This window comes from Haliotis rubra, unplaced genomic scaffold (genome assembly GCF_003918875.1).
Source record: "Haliotis rubra isolate DU_JTF1 unplaced genomic scaffold, ASM391887v1 Scf39, whole genome shotgun sequence".
NCBI classification, from domain to species: Eukaryota; Metazoa; Mollusca; class Gastropoda; order Lepetellida; family Haliotidae; genus Haliotis; species Haliotis rubra.
In genome coordinates this window covers 3,035,299-3,057,484 of record NW_025767068.1, presented here as the reverse complement: position 1 = coordinate 3,057,484, position 22,186 = coordinate 3,035,299, and the positions used below count along the sequence as shown (strand labels likewise).

At 41.0% G+C, this 22,186-nt stretch overlaps 1 protein-coding gene and 1 long non-coding RNA gene across 2 annotated transcripts; both read left to right on the top strand.

Moving 5' to 3' along the window:
- Nucleotides 1-7,271: 7,271 nt before the first annotated feature.
- Nucleotides 7,272-7,979, top strand: LOC124286722. Its single transcript, XR_006901096.1, has 4 exons — nucleotides 7,272-7,284; nucleotides 7,395-7,424; nucleotides 7,624-7,659; nucleotides 7,931-7,979. It is a non-coding gene; the product is annotated as an uncharacterized LOC124286722 (long non-coding RNA).
- Nucleotides 7,980-10,146: 2,167 nt separating this feature from the next.
- On the top strand, nucleotides 10,147-20,755 carry LOC124286734 (deleted in malignant brain tumors 1 protein-like). Its single transcript, XM_046723160.1, has 14 exons — nucleotides 10,147-10,265; nucleotides 10,660-10,692; nucleotides 11,374-11,433; nucleotides 11,542-11,571; nucleotides 11,765-11,800; nucleotides 12,029-12,070; nucleotides 12,386-12,549; nucleotides 13,500-13,650; nucleotides 14,456-14,488; nucleotides 15,634-15,669; nucleotides 16,280-16,470; nucleotides 18,486-18,904; nucleotides 19,329-19,599; nucleotides 19,933-20,755. Exons 3-14 carry the CDS (start codon nucleotides 11,421-11,423, stop codon nucleotides 19,942-19,944), a joined length of 1,398 nt encoding a protein of 465 aa, XP_046579116.1. The 5' UTR covers nucleotides 10,147-10,265; nucleotides 10,660-10,692; nucleotides 11,374-11,420; the 3' UTR covers nucleotides 19,945-20,755.
- The last annotated feature ends 1,431 nt before the right edge of the window (nucleotides 20,756-22,186 follow it).

Sequence of the window (22,186 nt, the reverse complement as noted above, 5' to 3'; positions counted from 1 at the left end):
CTGCAGTCTGGCGGTATTACAGGTATGTTACCAATACCTCCCTATCTACAGACCCTGCAGTCTGACGGTATTACAGGTATGTTAACAATACCTCCTATCTACAGACCCTGCAGTCTGACGGTATTACAGGTATGTTAACAATACCTCCCTATCTACAGACCCTGCAGTCTGACGGTATTACAGGTATGTTAACAATACCTCCCTATCTACAGACCCTGCAGTCTGACGGTATTACAGGTATGTTACCAATACCTCCCTATCTACAGACCCTGCAGTCTGACGGTATTACAGGTATGTTAACAATACCTCCCTATCTACAGACCCTGCAGTCTGACGGTATTACAGGTATGTTACCAATACCTCCTATCTACAGACCCTGCAGTCTGATTACATGTATTGTTACATCTACAGACCCTGTATGTTAACAATACCTCCCTATCTACAGACCCTGCAGTCTGACGGTATTACATGTATGTTAACAATACCTCCCTATCTACAGACCCACACGGATGTACATACTCTATCTACAGGAACCCTTACAACGATACACGGGATGTACATACTCCATCTACAGGAACCCTTACAACGACACACGGGATGTACATACTCTATCTACAGGAACCCTTACAACGATACACGTGATGTACATACTCTATCTACAGGAACCCTTACAACGATACACACGGGATGTACATACTCTATCTACAGGAACCCTTACAACGATACACGGGATGTACATACTCTATCTACAGGAACCCTTACAACGACACACAGGATGTACATACTCTATCTACAGGAACCCTTACAACGATACACGAGATGTACATACTCCATCTACAGGAACCCTTACAACGATACACGGGATGTACATACTCCATCTACAGGAACCCTTACAACGATACACGTGATGTACATACTCTATCTACAGGAACCCTTACAACGATACACGGGATGTACATACTCTATCTACAGGAACCCTTACAACGATACACGGGATGTACATACTCCATCTACAGATACACAGGACCCTTACATCTACGAACCACTTACAACGGGATGTACATACTCCATCTACAGGAACCCTTACAACGATACACAGGATGTACATACTCTATCTACAGGAACCCTTACAACGATACACAGGATGATGTACATACTCTATCTACAGGAACCCTTACAACGATACACGGATGTACATACTCCATCTACAGGAACCCTTACAACGATACACGGGATGTACATACTCTATCTACAGGAACCCTTACAACCATACACAAGGATGTACATACTCTATCTACAGGAACCCTTACAACGATACACGGGATGTACATACTCTATCTACAGGAACCCTTACAACGATACACGGGATGTACATACTCCATCTACAGGAACCCTTACAACGACACACAGGATGTACATACTCTATCTACAGGAACCCTTACAACGATACACGGGATGTACATACTCTATCTACAGGAACCCTTACAACGATACACGGGATGTACATACTCTATCTACAGGAACCCTTACAACGATACACAACAGATGTACATACTACTCATCTACAGGAACCCTTACAACGATACACGGGATGTACATACTCCATCTACAGGAACCCTTACAACGATACACGGGATGTACATACTCCATCTACAGGAACCCTTACAACGACACACAGGATGTACATACTCTATCTACAGGAACCCTTACAACGATACACGGGATGTACATACTCTATCTACAGGAACCCTTACAACGATACACAAGATGTACATACTCTATCTACAGGAACCCTTACAACGATACACGGGATGTACATACTCTATCTACAGGAACCCTTACAACGATACACGGGATGTACATACTCTATCTACAGGAACCCTTACAACGATACACGGGATGTACATACTCTATCTACAGGAAACCCACTTTACAACGATACACGGGATGTACATACTCTATCTACTCCATCTACAGGAACCCTTACAACGATAACGATACACACGATGTACATACTCTATCTACAGGAACCCTTACAACGATACACAAGATGTACATACTCCATCTACAGGAACCCTTACAACGATACACGGGATGTACATACTCTCATCTACAGGAACCCTTACAACGATACACGTGATGTACATACTCTATCTACAGGAACCCTTACAACGATACACGGGATGTACACATACTCATCTACAGGAACCCTTACAACGATACACAGGATGTACATACTCTATCTACAGGAACCCTTACAACGATACACGGGATGTACATACTCTATCTACAGGAACCCTTACAACGATACACGGGATGTACATACTCTATCTACAGGAACCCTTACAACGATACACGGGATGTACATACTCTATCTACAGGAACCCTTACAACGATACACAGGATGTACATACTCTATCTACAGGAACCCTTACAACGATACACGGATGTACATACTCTATCTACAGGAACCCTTACAACGATACACGGGATGTACATACTCTATCTACAGGAACCCTAACATTACACGGATGTACATACTCTATCTACAGGAACCCTTACACAACGATACATGTACATGTACAACGATACAACGATACACGGGATACATACTCTATCTACAGGAACCCTTACAACGATACACAGGATGTACATACTCATCTACAGGAACCCTTACAACGATACACGGGATGTACATACTCTATCTACAGGAACCCTTACAACGATACACGGGATGTACATACTCTATCTACAGGAACCCTTACAACGATACACGTGATGTACATACTCTATCTACAGGAACCCTTACAACGATACACAGGATGTACATACTCTATCTACAGGAACCCTTACAACGATACACACGGATGTACATACTCTATCTACAGGAACCCTTACAACGATACACGGGATGTACATACTCTATCTACAGGAACCCTTACAACGATACACGTGATGTACATACTCTATCTACAGGAACCCTTACAACGACACACGGGATGTACATACTCTATCTATCAGGGAACCCTTACAACGATACACGAGATGTACATACTCTATCTACAGGAACCCTTACAACGATACACGGGATGTACATACTCTATCTACAGGAACCCTTACAACGATACACGGATGTACATACTCCATCTACAGGAACCCTTACAACGATACATGGGATGTACATACTCCATCTACAGGAACCCTTACAACCACATTCAGGATGTACATACTCTATCTACAGGAACCCTTACAACGATACACAGGATGTACATACTCTATCTACAGGAACCCTTACAACGATACACGGGATGTACATACTCCATCTACAGGAACCCTTACAACGATACACGGATGTACATACTCTATCTACAGGAACCCTTACAACGATACACGGATGTACATACTCTATCTACAGGAACCCTTACAACGATACACGGATGTACATACTCTATCTACAGGAACCCTTACAACGATACACGGGATGTACATACTCTATCTACAGGAACCCTTACAACGATACACGGGATGTACATACTCTATCTACAGGAACCCTTACAACGATAGATACACGTGATGTACATATTCTATCTACAGGAACCCTTACAACGATACACACAGGATGTACATACTCTATCTACAGGAACCCTTACAACGATACACGGGATGTACATACTCTATCTACAGGAACCCTTACAACGATACACGAGATGTACATACTCCATCTACAGGAACCCTTACAACGACATACACACATATTCAGGATGTACATACTCTATCTACAGGAACCCTTACAACGATACACGGGATGTACATACTCTATCTACAGGAACCCTTACAACGATACACGGGATGTACATACTCCATCTACAGGAACCCTTACAACGATACACAGGATGTACATACTCTATCTACAGGAACCCTTACAACGATACACGGGATGTACATACTCTCAGGAACCCTCTACAGGAACCCTTACAACGATACACGGGATGTACATACTCTATCTACAGGAACCCTTACAACGATACACGGGATGTACATACTCCATCTACAGGAACCCTTACAACCACACTCAGGATGTACATACTCTATCTACAGGAACCCTTACAACGATACACGAGATGTACATACTCTATCTACAGGAACCCTTACAACGATACACGGGATGTACATACTCCATCTACAGGAACCCTTACAACGATACACGGGATGATGTACATACTCCATCTACAGGAACCCTTACAACGACACACGGGATGTACATACTCTATCTACAGGAACCCTTACAACGATACACGGGATGTACATACTCCATCTATCTACAGGAACCCTTACAACGATACACGGGATGTACATACTCTATCTACAGGAACCCTTACAACGATACACGGGATGTACATACTCTATCTACAGGAACCCTTACAACGATACACGGATGTACATACTCTATCTACAGGAACCCTTACAACGATACACGTGATGTACATACTCTATCTACAGGAACCCTTACAACGATACACGTGATGTACATACTCTATCTACAGGAACCCTTACAACGATACACGGATGTACATACTCTATCTACAGGAACCCTTACAACGATACACATGATGTACATACTCTATCTACAGGAACCCTTACAAAGATACACGGGATGTACATACTACATCTACAGGAACCCTTACAACCACATACAGGATATACATATATCTACAGGAACCTTTACAACGACACACGGGATGTACATACTCTATCTACAGGAACCCTTACAACGATACACGAGATGTACATACTCTATCTACAGGAACCCTTACAACCACATTCAGGATGTACATACTCTATCTACAGGAACCCTTACAACGATACACGAGATGTACATACTCTATCTACAGGAACCCTTACAACGATACACGGGATGTACATACTCCATCTACAGGAACCCTTACAACGATACACGGGATGTACATACTCTATCTACAGGAACCCTTACAACGATACACAGGATGTACATACTCTATCTACAGGAACCCTTACAACGATACACATACTCTATCTACAGGATGTACATACATCTCTATCTACAGGAACCCTTACAACGATACACGGGATGTACATACTCTATCTACAGGAACCCTTACAACGATACACGGGATGTACATACTCTCATCTACAGGAACCCTTACAACGATACACACGAGGATGTACGGATGTACATACTCTATCTACAGGAACCCTTACAACGATACACGGGATGTACATACTCTATCTACAGGAACCCTTACAACGACACACACTACAGGATGTACATACTCTCTATCTACAGGAACCCTTACAACGATACACAGGGATGTACATACTCTATCTACAGGAACCCTTACAACGATACACGGGATGTACATACTCTATCTACAGGAACCCTTACAACGATACACGGGATGTACATACTCCATCTACAGGAACCCTTACAACGACACACAGGATGTACATACTCTATCTACAGGAACCCTTACAACGATACACGAGATGTACATACTCTATCTACAGGAACCCTTACAACGATACACGGGATGTACATACTCTATCTACAGGAACCCTTACAACGATACACGGATGTACATACTCCATCTACAGGAACCCTTACAACGATACACGGATGTACATACTCTATCTACAGGAACCCTTACAACGATACACGGGATGTACATACTCTATCTACAGGAACCCTTACAACGATACACGGATGTACATACTCTATCTCACAGGAACCCTTACAACGATACACGGGATGTACATACTCTATCTACAGGAACCCTTACAACGACATACACAGGATGTACATACTCTATCTACAGGAACCCTTACAACGATACACGGATGTACATACTCTATCTACAGGAACCCTTACAACGATACACGGGATGTACATACTCTATCTACAGGAACCCTTACAACGATACACAGGATGTACATACTCTATCTACAGGAACCCTTACAACGATACACGATGTACACACTCTATCTACATGTACAACGATACACGGACATACTCCATCTACAGGAACCCTTACAACGATACACAGGATGTACATACTCTATCTACAGGAACCCTTACAACGATACACGGGATGTACACTCTACTCTATCTACAGGAACCCTTACAACGATACACGGGATGTACATACTCAGGAACATCTACAGGAACCCTTACAACGATACACGGATGTACATACTCTATCTACAGGAACCCTTACAACGATACACAGGATGTACATACTCTATCTACAGGAACCCTTACAACGATACACGGGATGTACATACTCTATCTACAGGAACCCTTACAACGATACACGGGATGTACATACTCTATCTACAGGAACCCTTACAACGATACACAGGATGTACATACTCTATCTACAGGAACCCTTACAACGATACACGGGATGTACATACTCTCCATCTACAGGAACCCTTACAACGATACACGGGATGTACATACTCTATCTACAGGAACCCTTACAACGATACACGGGATGTACATACTCTATCTACAGGAACCCTTACAACGATACACAGGATGTACATACTCTATCTACAGGAACCCTTACAACGATACACGGGATGTACATACTCTATCTACAGGAACCCTTACAACGATACACGGGATGTACATACTCTATCTACAGGAACCCTTACAACGATACACGGGATGTACATACTCTATCTACAGGAACCCTTACAACGATACACAGGATGTACATACTCTATCTACAGGAACCCTTACAACGATACACGGGATGTACATACTCTATCTACAGGAACCCTTACAACGATACACAGGATGTACATACTCTATCTACAGGAACCCTTACAACGATACACGGATGTACATACTCTATCTACAGGAACCCTTACAACGATACACACGGGATGTACATACTCTATCTACAGGAACCCTTACAACGATACACACAGGATGTACATACTCTATCTACAGGAACCCTTACAACGATACACGGATGTACATACTCTATCTACAGGAACCCTTACAACGATACACGAGATGTACATACTCTATCTACAGGAACCCTTACAACGATACACGGGATGTACATACTCTATCTACAGGAACCCTTACAACGATACACGGGATGTACATACTCTATCTACAGGAACCCTTACAACGATACACGGGATGTACATACTCTATCTACAGGAACCCTTACAACGACACACGGGATGTACATACTCTATCTACAGGAACCCTTACAACAATGGCGAGCACATGTGAGTATTGCGAAATATGAAGACTGAGGTCAAGGATGCTTTTTAAAAGAAAAACGTCCGTTCACACCAACTGTAAAATATTCTAAGACATGTTTCATTTTCCTCCACAGACCCGTGGTATGGGGCCACTACAGACAGAGGTAAGTGTTTCAATACTCACATGGTGCAACATATCCGCGATATATGAATTATGATTTTCAAACTCCACGTGTATGAAGTGTGATACTGACACGTGTGACTTTTAAACTCCACGTACAGGAACTGTTCTATCGACATTTGTGATTTACATACCACACCTACAGGGACTGTTTTGTTAACAAAAGTAATTAATCTCCTTAGGCTGGGGCTCCCGATGGCCTTACGCAAGCACCGAAGGTAAAATCGAGTGTAACATTTATTCTGCAGTTTTACATTTATTCTGCAAACATTTTTAAATGAATGTTTTGTGAAGGTTATGGTGTTCAGTAATGAGCTAGCGCCAACGCATATTATTTAAATTAAAGTTCTTTTTATGCCAAATATAATTTCTGAGTTCGTAACAACTGCTATGTCTGATGTGTAACAACTGCTATGTCTGATGTTTTTGCGGTAAAACAAAAATCGATTCCACTTGCAAATATTAACCAATTCAATTCAATACTTTTAGGAACCACACCGGACTGGCGATATCAGACGTCATCTGGCAGCAGTTACGGTATGTGTTGAGTTGCAAAATACCAAATAGACGAGGACACACATTCTTGTTGCAACGTTGAACATATGTGCCAGCGATGGGAAGTAACATTAATAGTAAGAGATAGTCACGACTTCAAAACGAAGACATCGGAACTAGCTTTTGCTACAGCAACTTAAACAAATGGAGACACCTTCTACATGTTATCACTTACTGCAGTGTTATAAGTGAGTTGTACATTTCTAGCAATATGTGTTTGTGAATGCCATGAATGTGATTTTGAATTAAATGAATTCGTTGGTTATTGACACAAATGACAAGTTTCGACTTCGAACTGTGAGTTTGGAGGGGAACACATTTATCGGGAGTATAGTATATGTTCGATCATGAGTACGAATTCCAACTGGTGAAAATGATTTCGTAAACAAAATCCTTTCTACGTAACCATCCAAGTCGAACCTGATGATGTTACATATATACTAAGCAGCAAAAGAAACGTCAGTTTGAAATTTTCCTTCGCAGAAATGGAAAACTGTAAACTCATTTAATGTTTTGATTGTATATTGTTGACAACATCACCAACTTTACCTGAGCAAAGACATTCCTTCCCAAACTCAGAATGAAACCCAGGAAATAGTCTCAAAACGCAACCTGATCTCGGAGATCGTCCGGTGTTCTCCGTGTTTTTCATGCAACTCATGCTGCACGTGCTGTTCACAAGGACAGCCCTATAAAATGCACCCCCAAACCTGTTTGAAACATTCACATTACAACGTCAGCAGGATGCCGCGACTCACGACAGCTGAGAGGAACCAGGCGCTAGGTAGACTCGAAGCTGGCCACACTGCACAAGCCGTTGCCAATCACTTCCAGGACAACGTTCGGACCACCTACAGGCTGCAGCAACGTTTCCGGGCCACCAACACCACAAATGATCGCCCCCGTACTCGCAGACCAAGGGTGACCACAAGACGTCAACTGCAGATGGCAGAACAAGAATATGGCGACGACGTGGCCAGCGTTACTCAGACCAATGTGTTATGGAAAGGGACTCATGGGAAGGTGCAAGCATCATGGTATTGGATGGAATAGGCCTAAACCTGAGAGTGGATCCTGTGGTGTTCCAGAACCTTGGTCCAGGTAGAGGAGGCGGCATCACAGCGGTGCGCTACATCGACCAAGCTCTCAGACCCCACGTCATACCACATTTCACACATCACAGGAACAACATTTTCCAGCTTGATAACGCCCGGGCCCATACTGCCAGAGCTATACGGGGCTTCCTACAGCAGAACGGTGTCAGCATTATGCAGTGGCCAGCCCCTAGTCCTGATTTAAACCCAATTGAACATCTTTGGGATGAAATTCAGAGGAGACTGAATAATGTCATACCAAGACCGAACACGGCCGATTTATTGCGCCAGGCCTTTCTCAGAGTGTGCTTCCAGGTGCCAATGACCTTCATCAATGGATTAGTGTACTCCATGCATAGACGCTGTGCTGCAGTTATTGCTGCTCGTGGTGGTCACAGTAGATACTGAAGTCAAGAGTCTGAATGGACTGCAAACGTTCACATAATGTCTTGAAATTGTGCTGGGTTATGTTGTTCATAGATGTATCAAAATATTGTACACAAAAAATGTTTTTGATCCGCTTATTATGTCCATTTCTGTAATGATTTGATTACAGTGCCTATCTGATTTTGAATTCGTACTGAAGTTTTTTTGCTGCTGAGTATACGATGCTTTCTTAAAGATTCGGGACCAAGATGCTCTATTGAGCTTTCAATGCTTGAGCACATGAATCACTCTGGGTAGAAGACATCCTCTTTGTTGTATAAAAATCCCCCAGAACAGAAATGAAGTCATTTAAATTTACTTCCACTCTTGGACGCCGCTGTCCATCCTTCAAGGGCGCAAACGTAGAGAGCATCGTCCCCTAGAGATGACATGGTCGCATGTGTGACTCCTCATCATCTTCTCATTATCAGTTGGATCTGCTTGATGACGGCACGGTAGCCATGTCTCACCAATGTTTCATCAACACCTTGATGCCTGTAGATATATTTTCCCATGTTGTATATATCTGGTTCAAATCTAAATTTCAAGACAGTTTTGATTGATCCTGAAATATCATTTCTTACATGTGTTTAGATTTGTTACCTTAAGACTAAGTTATTTACAGATTTATGACCAACATGGAAACGACGTGACTGGCAATGTTTATCTTTATGGGAGGTACTTCCGGGTTGTGTTTACTTCTGACGGCAGCAATGTCCAAAGAGGCTTCAAACTGTACTATGGTCCAGGTATGTTGTTATCTTGCCTATACTCTCATCTTAACAGCTCTACTTTGCATTCATAATCTACAGTTTGGGGAATTATAATTACTAGTACATACGTCCTGTGTATGCGTTAGTTACTCAAAGCTCATGAAGATTACGTATGAAATGACATATATGTATACATAAAAACATAATACATACCTAAAACGACTGGTCACTCATCCACGAACACCATACTATGACATATGTACATTGATACAACACCACGAGACATACACATGCCTACAAGACACATACAGTAGCAAGACGATAAACTTGTAAATGATGTGCAAATGTAGACTAATTATGTCCGGAGACCATTCTACTACATAAGTTCCCTGTTGGGCCTGAAGTAAATTCTTTTTTCGATTGATTGTAGATTACTCATCATTCCCGACGTATCCCACAACAGGTAAGAATAATTCTGCTCAGTGCATAGCTTGAACCTCTGAATGCTGATTATTTCGCTAGTACATTTGACCCTCTTTTTAAACATGACACTGAGAGGTAGTGAAACGATATGAGGTTCGAAGTCTCTGTTAAATTTATTGCACTAAACTTGTGACGCGCACGCACATGTGCTTGGCAACTGAACAGGGATCTGTATCCGAATGTCGCACTTACGAAACAAAAGAATCAGTTATCCATAAAATTTGTCTATATTTTGCTTCTCCCCATAATACAATAGTGAAAGGAAGGATAGTGTAGATTTGTAGAAGGTGTCCAGAAATCAAGCCATCGACCAACCGCTCTCCGGGCCGACGCCCCCTCCACAAGACCACGGAGGTGGTCTGTGAAAAGAAAAAGAATGATATACAATGTAGTCACAATAATATTTACCAGTCCAAAACCCCCAGAAAACGTAAGATGTGTCCGAAAGCTAGAAATGCGGTTTTGTTCGTCGAATGTGATTATATACATCGAGTTTACGCACAAAACTATTTTGCAATTGGCGACCAAGCGCAAAGAGTAGAATCTAGATCATTGGTTATCCGGGTGCTTGGCCATGTCAGACAAATATGCGGATACAATGTCGAATCAAGACACTTCATGCGTCTGATCTTGAAATACATTTTCTAACTCTCTCCACCAGACTCAAGTTACAACAGACGGTCATCAAGCCCCTACCCTTGGAATGGAATGGCGACCACATGTGAGTATTGCGAAATATGAAGACTGAGGTCAAGGATGCTTTTAAAAGAAAACGTCCGTTCACACAAATTGTAAAATATTCTGAGACATGTTTCATTTTCCTCCACAGACCCGTGGTATTGGTCCACTACAGACAGAGGTAAGTGTTTCAATACTCAAACGGTGCAACATATCCGCGATATATGAATTATGATTTTCATACTTCACGTCTGTGAACCGTGATACTGACACAGGCGACTTTTATATCCAGGAACTGTCTACCGACATTTGTGATTTTCATACCACACCTACAGGGACTGTTATACTAACAAAAGTGATTTTTATCTCCATAGGCTGGGGCTCCCGATGGCCTTACGCAAGCACTGAAGGTAAAACCGAGTTTCACATTTGTTCTGCAAGCATTTTGAAATGATTGCTTTGTAAAGATTATGGTGTTAAGTGATGAACTACAACCAACGCTTGTTATTGAAGTTAAAGTTCTTTTTACGCAAAATATAATTTCCCAGTTTATAACTGCTGTTATGTCTGTTCTTTTGCGATGAAACAAACATCAATTCCACTTGCAAATATTTACCTAATCAATTCTATTTTTTTAGGAACCACGTCAGACTGGCGATATCAGACGTCATCTGGTTACGGTAGGTCACTTGCATGAATAAAAAATTCACACAATGTTTTAAATATTCGGGGACATGTTATATTTTCCCAAACACACTCGTGATACGCAGCGACTCCAGACAGAAGTAAATGTTTCAATACTCACAAGGAGAAACATATAGGCGATATAAAAATGCAGAGCGGGTATTTATAGCATTATGGCTAAAAGATCAACTTCCTATATACGTTCATGTTCAACCGCGGCAGTGATGACGTCACTGAGCTGTTTATAATTATTTATTTGTATTTACATGTTGCATTATTCGCTCCCTCAGTGCATGCATGTTATCTTTAAGCTTGTGGGGAGACGAGCTACAGCACCAGTGGCGTTTTCCAATCTCCGAACTACCCCAGCAGCTACTCCAACAACCTCTACTGTGTCTACGGGATCTACCCATCTTACAACATAGAACTGAGCATTGACGATTTGATGTTAGAACAGAATTATGACATCCTGAGGGTAATGAAAACACTTTCATACTTTTGTCTTTTCTTTATGACTGGATAATGTTATCAATAGTGGTTTGATTAACGTGAAGGCGCTTTATGACAGATTTTTCTTGTGCACAAACATATTTGTCCGATGATTCTCTTGTGAAGCATGTCAAGGTTCCACAGCTATATAAAACAGGCAAGACTTTATCGTTATGTCAGAGTTGATTTTGCTTATGCTTCTAAACTGATGGATGATGCAGAAATGCTTGTCAACCAAGATAAATTCAAATTTTAAATTGCCGAAGTCTGTTTTTAAAGGAAGGCTAACCGACCACTGCATCGAGTTTATGTCCAGTGTGTTGAGAAGAGCTTGTTTGAAGTCGGCAGGCTTTAAACGTGAAACAACAGCCTTCTGTTAGCCGCTCATAGTCATTTTCAACTTAATACGGTTGTGATTTTGCATCAAACTGTAATATAATTACGAAATGTACATTTTGCTAAGAAGTTAACGACTGTCCAATAAGGACAGGAGTGACGCTGTATCTTACGCTTTCCTCTTTTCCCCCTTTTGACAAAGAGGTGCATCAGTGGTACGATCTAGAATATCGACTTAGCAGAGCTTCTATGGAGAAGTCCCATTCGCTCTCAGGGTTTGGAGAGGGGCAAGAGCCCCGAGCTGAGCCTAACCAGCCCGACTGTTCTTGCGTCACCAAATTTGCTGCATTTAGTTATTTTTATCTGAAAATAATAACAACAATGTGCTACTACCTCATATTCCCCATATACTGTTCTTTCCATTTCAAAATATTAGAACTGTCATAACTAATAATTTACTGGAACACGGTGTAGTGAAAAGATCGGTACATATTTTAATATCACCTCTACCACCTATAGAATCCAATACAGAACCAGCCTGAGGTATGAGAGTATACCTCTAACCATCACACAGCTTAATCGACTCTGCATGTGTTTCAGATTTCATACGAAGATGTGTATGGGTACCAACGGAATGTGTCATTTACCGGTGACAGTCGTGACACAATGGTTGGCAGACAGTTTAAAATGACCTTCACAACTGACGGAAGCAATACTCGCCAAGGATTCAGGCTGTCCTGGAGGAGATATGGTACCGCAGTATAATAGCTCTAACCCTGATAATGACCTACACAGATATGGTACCGCAGTATAATAGCTCTAACCCTGATAATGACCTACACAGATATGGTACCGCAGTATAATAGCTCTAACCCTGATAATGACCTACACAGATACGGTACCGCAGTATAATAGCTCTAACCCTGATAATGACCTACACAGATATGGTACCGCAGTATAATAGCTCTAACCCTGATAATGACCTACACAGATACGGTACCGCAGTATAATAGCTCTAACCCTGATAATGACCTACACAGATACGGTACCGCAGTATAATAGCTCTAACCCTGATAATGACCTACACAGATATGGTACCGCAGTATAATAGCTCTAACCCTGATAATGACCTACACAGATACGGTACCGCAGTATAATAGCTCTAACCCTGATAATGACCTACACAGATATGGTACCGCAGTATAATGGCTCTAACCCTGATAATGACCTACACAGATATGGTACCGCAGTATAATAGCTCTAACCCTGATAATGACCTACACAGATATGGTACCGCAGTATAATGGCTCTAACCCTGATAATGACCTACAATGAATATTTCCCCAGCCGGCTTCCAGTCAGCACACAGAGTACGAAGTAGAACATGTACCTTACTGAGAAAGTGTAATCCCAAACATCACATATATTGTATTTGACCACTTTATAAGTGGCAGTGTGTATGATGTTGATTACCAGTCTGATTTTGGTTCCCAACCTCTCCACTGTTACACAAATACTCCTTAGTATTTTTATGTCAAATTCTTTCATTGTTTCAGATTCATGGGGATCAACGACGAATGGATACTATCGTAAGATATTTCACAAACCTATTCGTTTATGAAGAATGGCTATAATAATTAATTATAGGGGAATGTCCTGTATTTACATTACATTTCTTCAGATTCTACAATACTTCCAACTTCATGTGGCAATAGTTTAATACATGTGTCCACTGTCAAATTGTACCAGATCAATGTTCGTTGTAATTGTTGCTCTGCGTCTATCATAACATCAGACGAAGAGTGACCTAAATAGCCGCTCCGAAGCCTCATGCTGTTGTCAGAATCACATGATTGCTTTGAACAGTCGCCCTCACATTCTAATTCATCAGTTCAATATACATGCTGTTGAGTTTTACGAAGATGATAACGGTCGGAGATATACAAAACCCGAATGCTCTCACTCACCACACCCCTACCTACTACCTCACTCACTCACCAGACCCCTACCTGCTACCTCACTCACTCACCACACCCCTACCTACTACCTCACTCTCTCACCAGACCCCTACCTGCTACCTCACTCACTCACCACACCCCTACCTACTACCTCACTCACTCACCACACCCCTACATACTCACTCACTCACCAGTCACCTACCTACTACCTCACTCACTCACCAGACCCCTACCTACTGCCTCGCTCACTCACCACATCCCTACCTACTCACTCACTCACTCACTCACTCAGACCCCTACCTGCTACCTCACTCACTCACCACACCCCTACATACCTCACTCACTCACCAGTCCCTACCTCTACCTCACTCACTCACCAGACCCCTACCTGCTGCCTCACTCCCCTCACTCACCACACTCCTACTCACACACCACTCACCTGCCCTACTACCTCACTCACTCACTCACCACACCCTCCTACTACCTCACTCACTCACCCCCTACCTCACTCCCCCTCACTCATTCACCACACCCCTACCTGCTACCTCACTCACCACCACACCTGCTACCTCTATCTCACTCACTCCCCTACCTGCTAACACCTCTGCCTGCTACCTCACCCTCACTCACCACCAGACTACCTACTACCTCACTCACTCACCACCCCCCTACCTACTACCTCACTCACTCACCAGACCCCTATCTACTACCTAACTCACTCACCACACCCCTACCTACTGACTCACTCACTCACTCTGATACCTATATCATTCCAGAACCGAGCAGCACCTGGTGGGGCTGGTCATCACAAGGTAGGTAAAACTGTCTATCAGTGCCTGATGTGAAGAGTAGTGTATACTTTATAAATGTGTTATTTCCCCAATGGAATCCATATTGGTCAAGTATGTCGGCTGCGAATTTTACATGCATATGTAACAACGGGAAACACACATTAGACAACATTAATTTTGATTTGTTCTAAAGTCTTGGCCCTATATTTGATTATTAAAACCTATGGTATGAGATCTCTGGTCCGTTTCTTTGTAATAGAGAAGCTCTCATACTGCTTCTATATGATCGATGTCCAGTAGTATATATATAGCATGGTCAAAACTTGTTACCTCACATCACTCTTGTATCAGTCTGGAAGCTTGCGTTAATAACTCAGTATGGTGACAGTTACAGATTAGATCCAACAAGTTGCTAGGTATGGTCTTCAGGAAGCGTCATCACGTGGCTCGCCTAGTAACAGGGGGCGTAATCGAGGAAGGACTTTGGTTGTAACTGTGCTGAACACTGTAATGTGTTTGTTCGATACTTACTTCGTAATATCAGGTTTCAAAATAACGATGAGTAAATCAAATGTTTCCCTCGTAGCTATATGTTGCATGAAAGGCCCCATTCTTTCTTTCTTCTCATCAGCCCCATCTGTCATGGTCACCTGTGACTCCAGAGATTTCAAAGTGACTGTACCACGTGACATGATTCAACAAGTGTTTCCGGGGTCATCTCCATATGACCTGACCCTGGATGACCCTAACTGCCGGGGACAAGTCTACTATGACGTTGTGATGTTTCGTTCAAACATCCTTGGTTGTGGTATGACAAGGGAGGTAACTAACCCGTCCCTATTACGTGTTGTTTTCGGTAAAGCAAAATATCATGTTACTTTGTAAACATTGATTTCACGTAATGTTGAAATAGAAAAACACGAACGAAATATTAATACTGATGTCGATGTGGATGTATAAATGCAATTAGTAGTATATACTAACTGAAAAAAGTGAACTTCCCTTCATATAATGTTAATATATAATGTTATATAAAATAGGGGCGGTAGCCTAGTGGTTAAAGCGTTTGCTCTTCACGCTGATGTGAAGCCCATTTCTGGTGTACCCACACGTGATATTGCTGGAATATTGCGAAAAGCAAACTAAACTCACTCACTCACTCAATAAAAATATATTTACTGTGATATGATATGATATATGTCCGTAGAAATAGTTTTTACACGTAATATTAACATACATGTCAATGTATTCGAAAGTTCACACCCGATCAGTTAAACATACAAGTTGAATTCATTTTACATTATTTTTGTGGAAGTAATCTAAAATCTAAAATCCATACCATTCCTTTATTTTACAATTATGTCACAGAGGACAGGAACACTTTGTTCTATCGCTACAGGGCCATGAGAGTGAGTGTTTACGCTGCTTTTAGCAATATTCCAGCAATATCATGGCATGGGACACCAGAAACGGGCTACACACATTGTACCCATGTGGGGATTCGAACCACGGTCGTCGGGGTGACAAGCAATCGCTTTAACCACTTTGCTACCTCACCGCCCGTACAGGGCCATGACACTCACAACCAAACAATTGTTTTAGGGTTAGCATAATCTTTCCCCTGTAACATTTTAGACAAAGTTGCCATGGCAAAATCAGTTACCATGACCCTATCACGTATGACCAAGAAAGGGCAGTACACCCATTTCGCCAACAACTGGTGTCATCATTGTAAGTTTGCAATCGGAACTTTGAACGAAATCTACATTTCTTTGATCCCTAAGATGCTCACGATTGATATTAGTGGTCATAAATACAATATGTCGTTCACGAACGATTGGCATAATTTCTTTATGAATGAGCTACAACTTAAAATGACGTGGCCTTGTGTGTCTCTGTGCCTTCTCTGAGAGTAACTACACGCAAGCAAGATAGCTGCATCGAAGTCAAATGGGAAATGGCCAAGGTGTGAAGGGATTAGTCGTTACATCTACATCAATCAATCTCTGTTTCTTTTGTAGTGGAGGCCATAGGTCCAGGGTACAGTTCAAAATACATATGTGCATGTATAATTCATAAGACAATAAGTTAATTTACAAAATATACAAAAAGTAAATATGATATTGTTGGCATAGGAGTGAATCTCTAGGATTCATTGCATTGTTTATATATACAAACAATCTTTTACAATATCTGGATTGACAATTTACATGAGCATATTAAACTTATGAATAGTGGGATTTGAATAGAGTTTACGTGGTAAATACAAACATCTTAGATTTTGATAATACATACCAACATAAAATGAAATTAATTTTCAAGAAAGTTGTCTTTACATACAAAACATAACCTATTTGATCTGGGTTGATTAATATATCGACCGGTTTCAATTTGGAGGCGTTGTGATGAACCTCTGAAGTTAGCGAGGGCCGATGGAAATTTTGAAATTGATAAATCTTTTATGTAAAATTCAACACCAAATGAAATTTTAAAACAAGAATAAAGTAAAAAGTTAGGACTATTTACAAGTGATGTGTGCCATTCTTGTTCATAACTAACTCACAGTCTAAAACCAAATTCTGATACGAATTTATCGACATTATATAAATTTTGCTTTTTCCACATGAAGCCAAATCCAAAAGAGTAAAGAATATTCTGATTTTTTTATGCCCTGTTTGTTTTACCATTTACAGAGTCTAAATATTATAACATTTCTACATCTATGAATAGAACGTAATTTCAAATGTTTTCCAAATGGTCGATTATAGAGTAGAGCTGCACTTACTGGTTGCCATACATCCATATATGCACCCATACTTTGCGGTTTTGTTCTTAAGGAAACTGGATATGACATCGTGTACAAGAACAGGATCATGCCACAAGTTAGAGGATACTACGGAACCACAACGGCAACCGGATCAATCATCACGAGGTTCAACTCAAAGGATATATCTCTAGAGTGTCACCTCAACAGAGACGTGTCCATTATTGGACACTTCAGGCCTCAACATGATCATCAGCTGGTTGCAAGTGGCTCGGGAAACTTTTCCATGCATATGAATTTCTACAGGGATCCCAGTATGAATTACAGAATCACCTCCTATCCGATGTACATTGGCCTGAATCAGGATGTATACGTGGACGTCGAGCTGGAGTCGGATGACTCTGATCTCAAGATATCGCTTCAGAACTGCGTGGCTAAACCGTCTGTGGATCCTTACGATTATTACAACCAGTACTACCTCATCAGAGATGGGTAAGTGACACAAGACGTAGTATCAACACTCATCAAACATTCTTAAAACAATTTTCAAAACATGAACATATAAAAATACGAAGAATGCGGTTGATATTTCATAGCACAACTTGGATATTCAAACATTAAACAAAACATTCTGCTGGACTAGTTTTACTTTTTATGGAAATGAAAAAGAACCGTTTTTCTTCACTGTATCCTGTTCTAGATCTCTGCATTGTTAACTTGGTGAAGGAAAGTCATGAAAATGCTATTGAGGTGACTCGGATAGGAGTCAACCCCTAAAATGCTATAACTTGTAATTTACATAGGAATTTGATCCAAAATGTGATCCATTTGGACGAAATTGGATCGCGTTCATGTCCTTGATGAAAACTAGTCTGCAAAAACTCTGTTTACAAAATTACCCCTTTTTTTCATCAAGATGTCCTGCGGACCAGACCGTTGCTTTCGAGTACACTTCCTCCCTGAAACATGTCCACTTCCGGTTCCGACATTTGAATTTGTTCGCAACAATCGGGATGTATACATCTTCTGCTACGTCCGAGTATGCAACGGCACAGACTACGAACACAGATGTCGTCGGGACTGCAACTCAATGCATCGTCGTGTTCGTGAGGCGTCGGATGACAGGACTGAACATGACCTTCACATCTTCCAGGGGCCACTTACCTTCAGAGAGAAACGGAATGCAGGTAGACATATAAGGGTTACTTTTCATTTAGCCGTGCCGGTGTCTTTTGCCATTTTGTGGTTGGGTTTGGTTTTCAAAATGAACCTGATAACCTTACACGTTTTCTTCACCTACTTGTTATAGTAACAGTAATGTTTTAACCGTATGTTCTTGTGTTGTACGAATGTGTGCAGAAATGAGTTTTTCTCAGTGTTTTGAAATTTCACAGTTTTCATTCACGTGGACACGATTTTACATGTCTTTCTGTCATTATGATATCCTAACACAAGTCAGTGCAAAACACCAAATGTCTGGGGAAAAAAGTAATTTAATTTCTATATTTCTTTGTTTTCAGATTTCCAGGTAGCAGAACGAACCGGCGGGAACGACTCCAGCACTACGGCAGCTGTCCCAGCAATTGTAATGGCTATTGCTGCAGTTGCCATGGTGATGGCTGCTGTTGTCATGGTGATTCGAGGGAAGCGCCGTAACAGATCCCACACGAAAGGTGTCGATACCGAATTGTAAAACGTCCAACAGCCTTTGCAACTGTCCGCAATTTCACCGCTTGAACTAAGCATTTAGCTGCTTCCTTATAAACTGATTGTGCATTATTCCATATGTATATGCAATAGATACATTATAGAACATTCGAACACACACATTGATGCAACTCAGAAACTTTAACCATTTCAATCAGAATCAAGATCTGAACACGAGAAGCAGTTATCCATGTTGTTTTCCCGTTGGCGAGACATTGTTGGGTTCACTCACTGAGACGTTTGAATAATACTGTAAACATTTTCCCCAATAAATGTTAAAATTCATCAGTATTCAAAGCTATACATGTTTTGTAATTCAGATGCCTAGGCGATACGGTACTGTATTTTCACCATCTGTGGTATTCGTATTTGTGCTAAATGAAACACGTGTATCAATACGACAGATATACCCAGGACAAGCATGCTAAGAATTCGCTTTGTTTTTACATTTATAGCTTTCGTGCATGCGGCGACCAATTTCTTTCATTTAATAGCAAGTGTTGGACTAGTGTGTCCAGGAATGAAGACAATAAGTGTAGTCGGACTGATCAGCTTTTATCTGTGTTGAGAGTGCATAGAATGATTTAATTATTGTTAATCAAGCTTTCTATATTTACAATAAAGATATAAAACGTGTTGCATTGTTATTGTTGTAAGCAGGAAGTGAATGACAGGGTGCTCGAGTGGTGTAACGCCGCCTTCTATACACAGTTGGGTCCCACATTGACACAAGTACAAGTCAAGGAAGAGCGTCATTATTGTCACAGATGCGTCATATATTTGAAACAGATGTTTTCTCTAACTGAATGAGTTTTACGCCTCTTTTGCCAGTACTCCAGCGATTTCGCGACGGGTGACATCAGAAATTGAACTCATGTGAGAGATCAGCCGGGCGTGAGTCGTGTCCAGCGACACGATACGCTTTTATCAGCAGGCTACTCCTCAGCTTTGCTATCTAAGTCTATTATTTCATATAGATAGGTAATTATTGTATTAGAGTCTCACCTCATTTGGTACATTTTATAAGCATACAAGATATCGATAAACGCATATTACATAAAGTTCCATGAGCCACTCCATTTGGAGTTATGAGAGACTTTAGAAACATAAAATATACATATATATGTTAAGTCAATGTGTAGAATAAATTGCCTGAAATTTTCAGTCCATTTGTAAATTGTCACTTTACAAATTGCCTGAAATATTAGTCGATTTATTTGACAGGCTGACTGAAAGTCAGTTTCAATGTGTATCATTATTAGTGTATAAAAACTTAACTTTTAGAGACAAACCTAACACAGACAATCAAGGGACATCTTTATTGACACAAAACAATATTTCACCAATATTTCAAAATATAAAAAAACATTGGGTGACATTATTTGCTCACATTTTGTGAGGCTTTCGTGGCACCTGCTATTGCATTTGCCTCCTGCTTTAAAGCACTTTAAAGCTGTACAGCGTATATTGGTTTATATTACAAGGGAGTAAGCGCAGTAGTTGGAATAGTAAAACAAATGCACATGCGGTACGTGAATATCGTTGACTTAGACCAACCCCACTTGTTCTCGGTGTTTCGTTTAATGTGCATACCCTTTGTAATACAAACCAATATTAGCGATTTGAATGTATGATCGTTTGTTAAACAACTTTTATCCTAAGTTGAATAAAATTCTGAGATGTAAATGTTCAATTGGCAAGGTAAACTTATGAGGATTCACAGTCTAATTTCACTTTATTCGATTTACTTTTTTGGTTTAAGTGAAATTCATCGGTACGTTTTCACTGTAAACAGACTATAGGTGCATTCCTCCCGGATGTTCAAACTTTGATATAAGCAATCCTAAAGCACGGTTTGCCGAACTAGCCACAGCTTGACCCATCCTGTGGTAATCAATATACTCTGTAAGAATAAGTCCCAGATAATTGTAACTTGTTACAATATCAAGAGATAAAAGGCACCCTTTCTTCAAACCACAACGTACATTATACGTGCTATGTTCCCAGGTCAAGAGGAAGACGGATATATAAGATACGTCCGCTATTAGGAACAATTCGTTTCGGAAT

Excerpts from the sequence above, each read along its gene's own strand:
- LOC124286734 (XM_046723160.1), top strand. Across the intron at positions 12,071-12,385 it reads TCAGACGTCATCTGGTTACG|CTTGTGGGGAGACGAGCTAC; the intron begins GTAGGTCACTTG and ends GTTATCTTTAAG. Across the intron at positions 18,905-19,328 it reads TACTACCTCATCAGAGATGG|ATGTCCTGCGGACCAGACCG; the intron begins GTAAGTGACACA and ends TTTTTCATCAAG.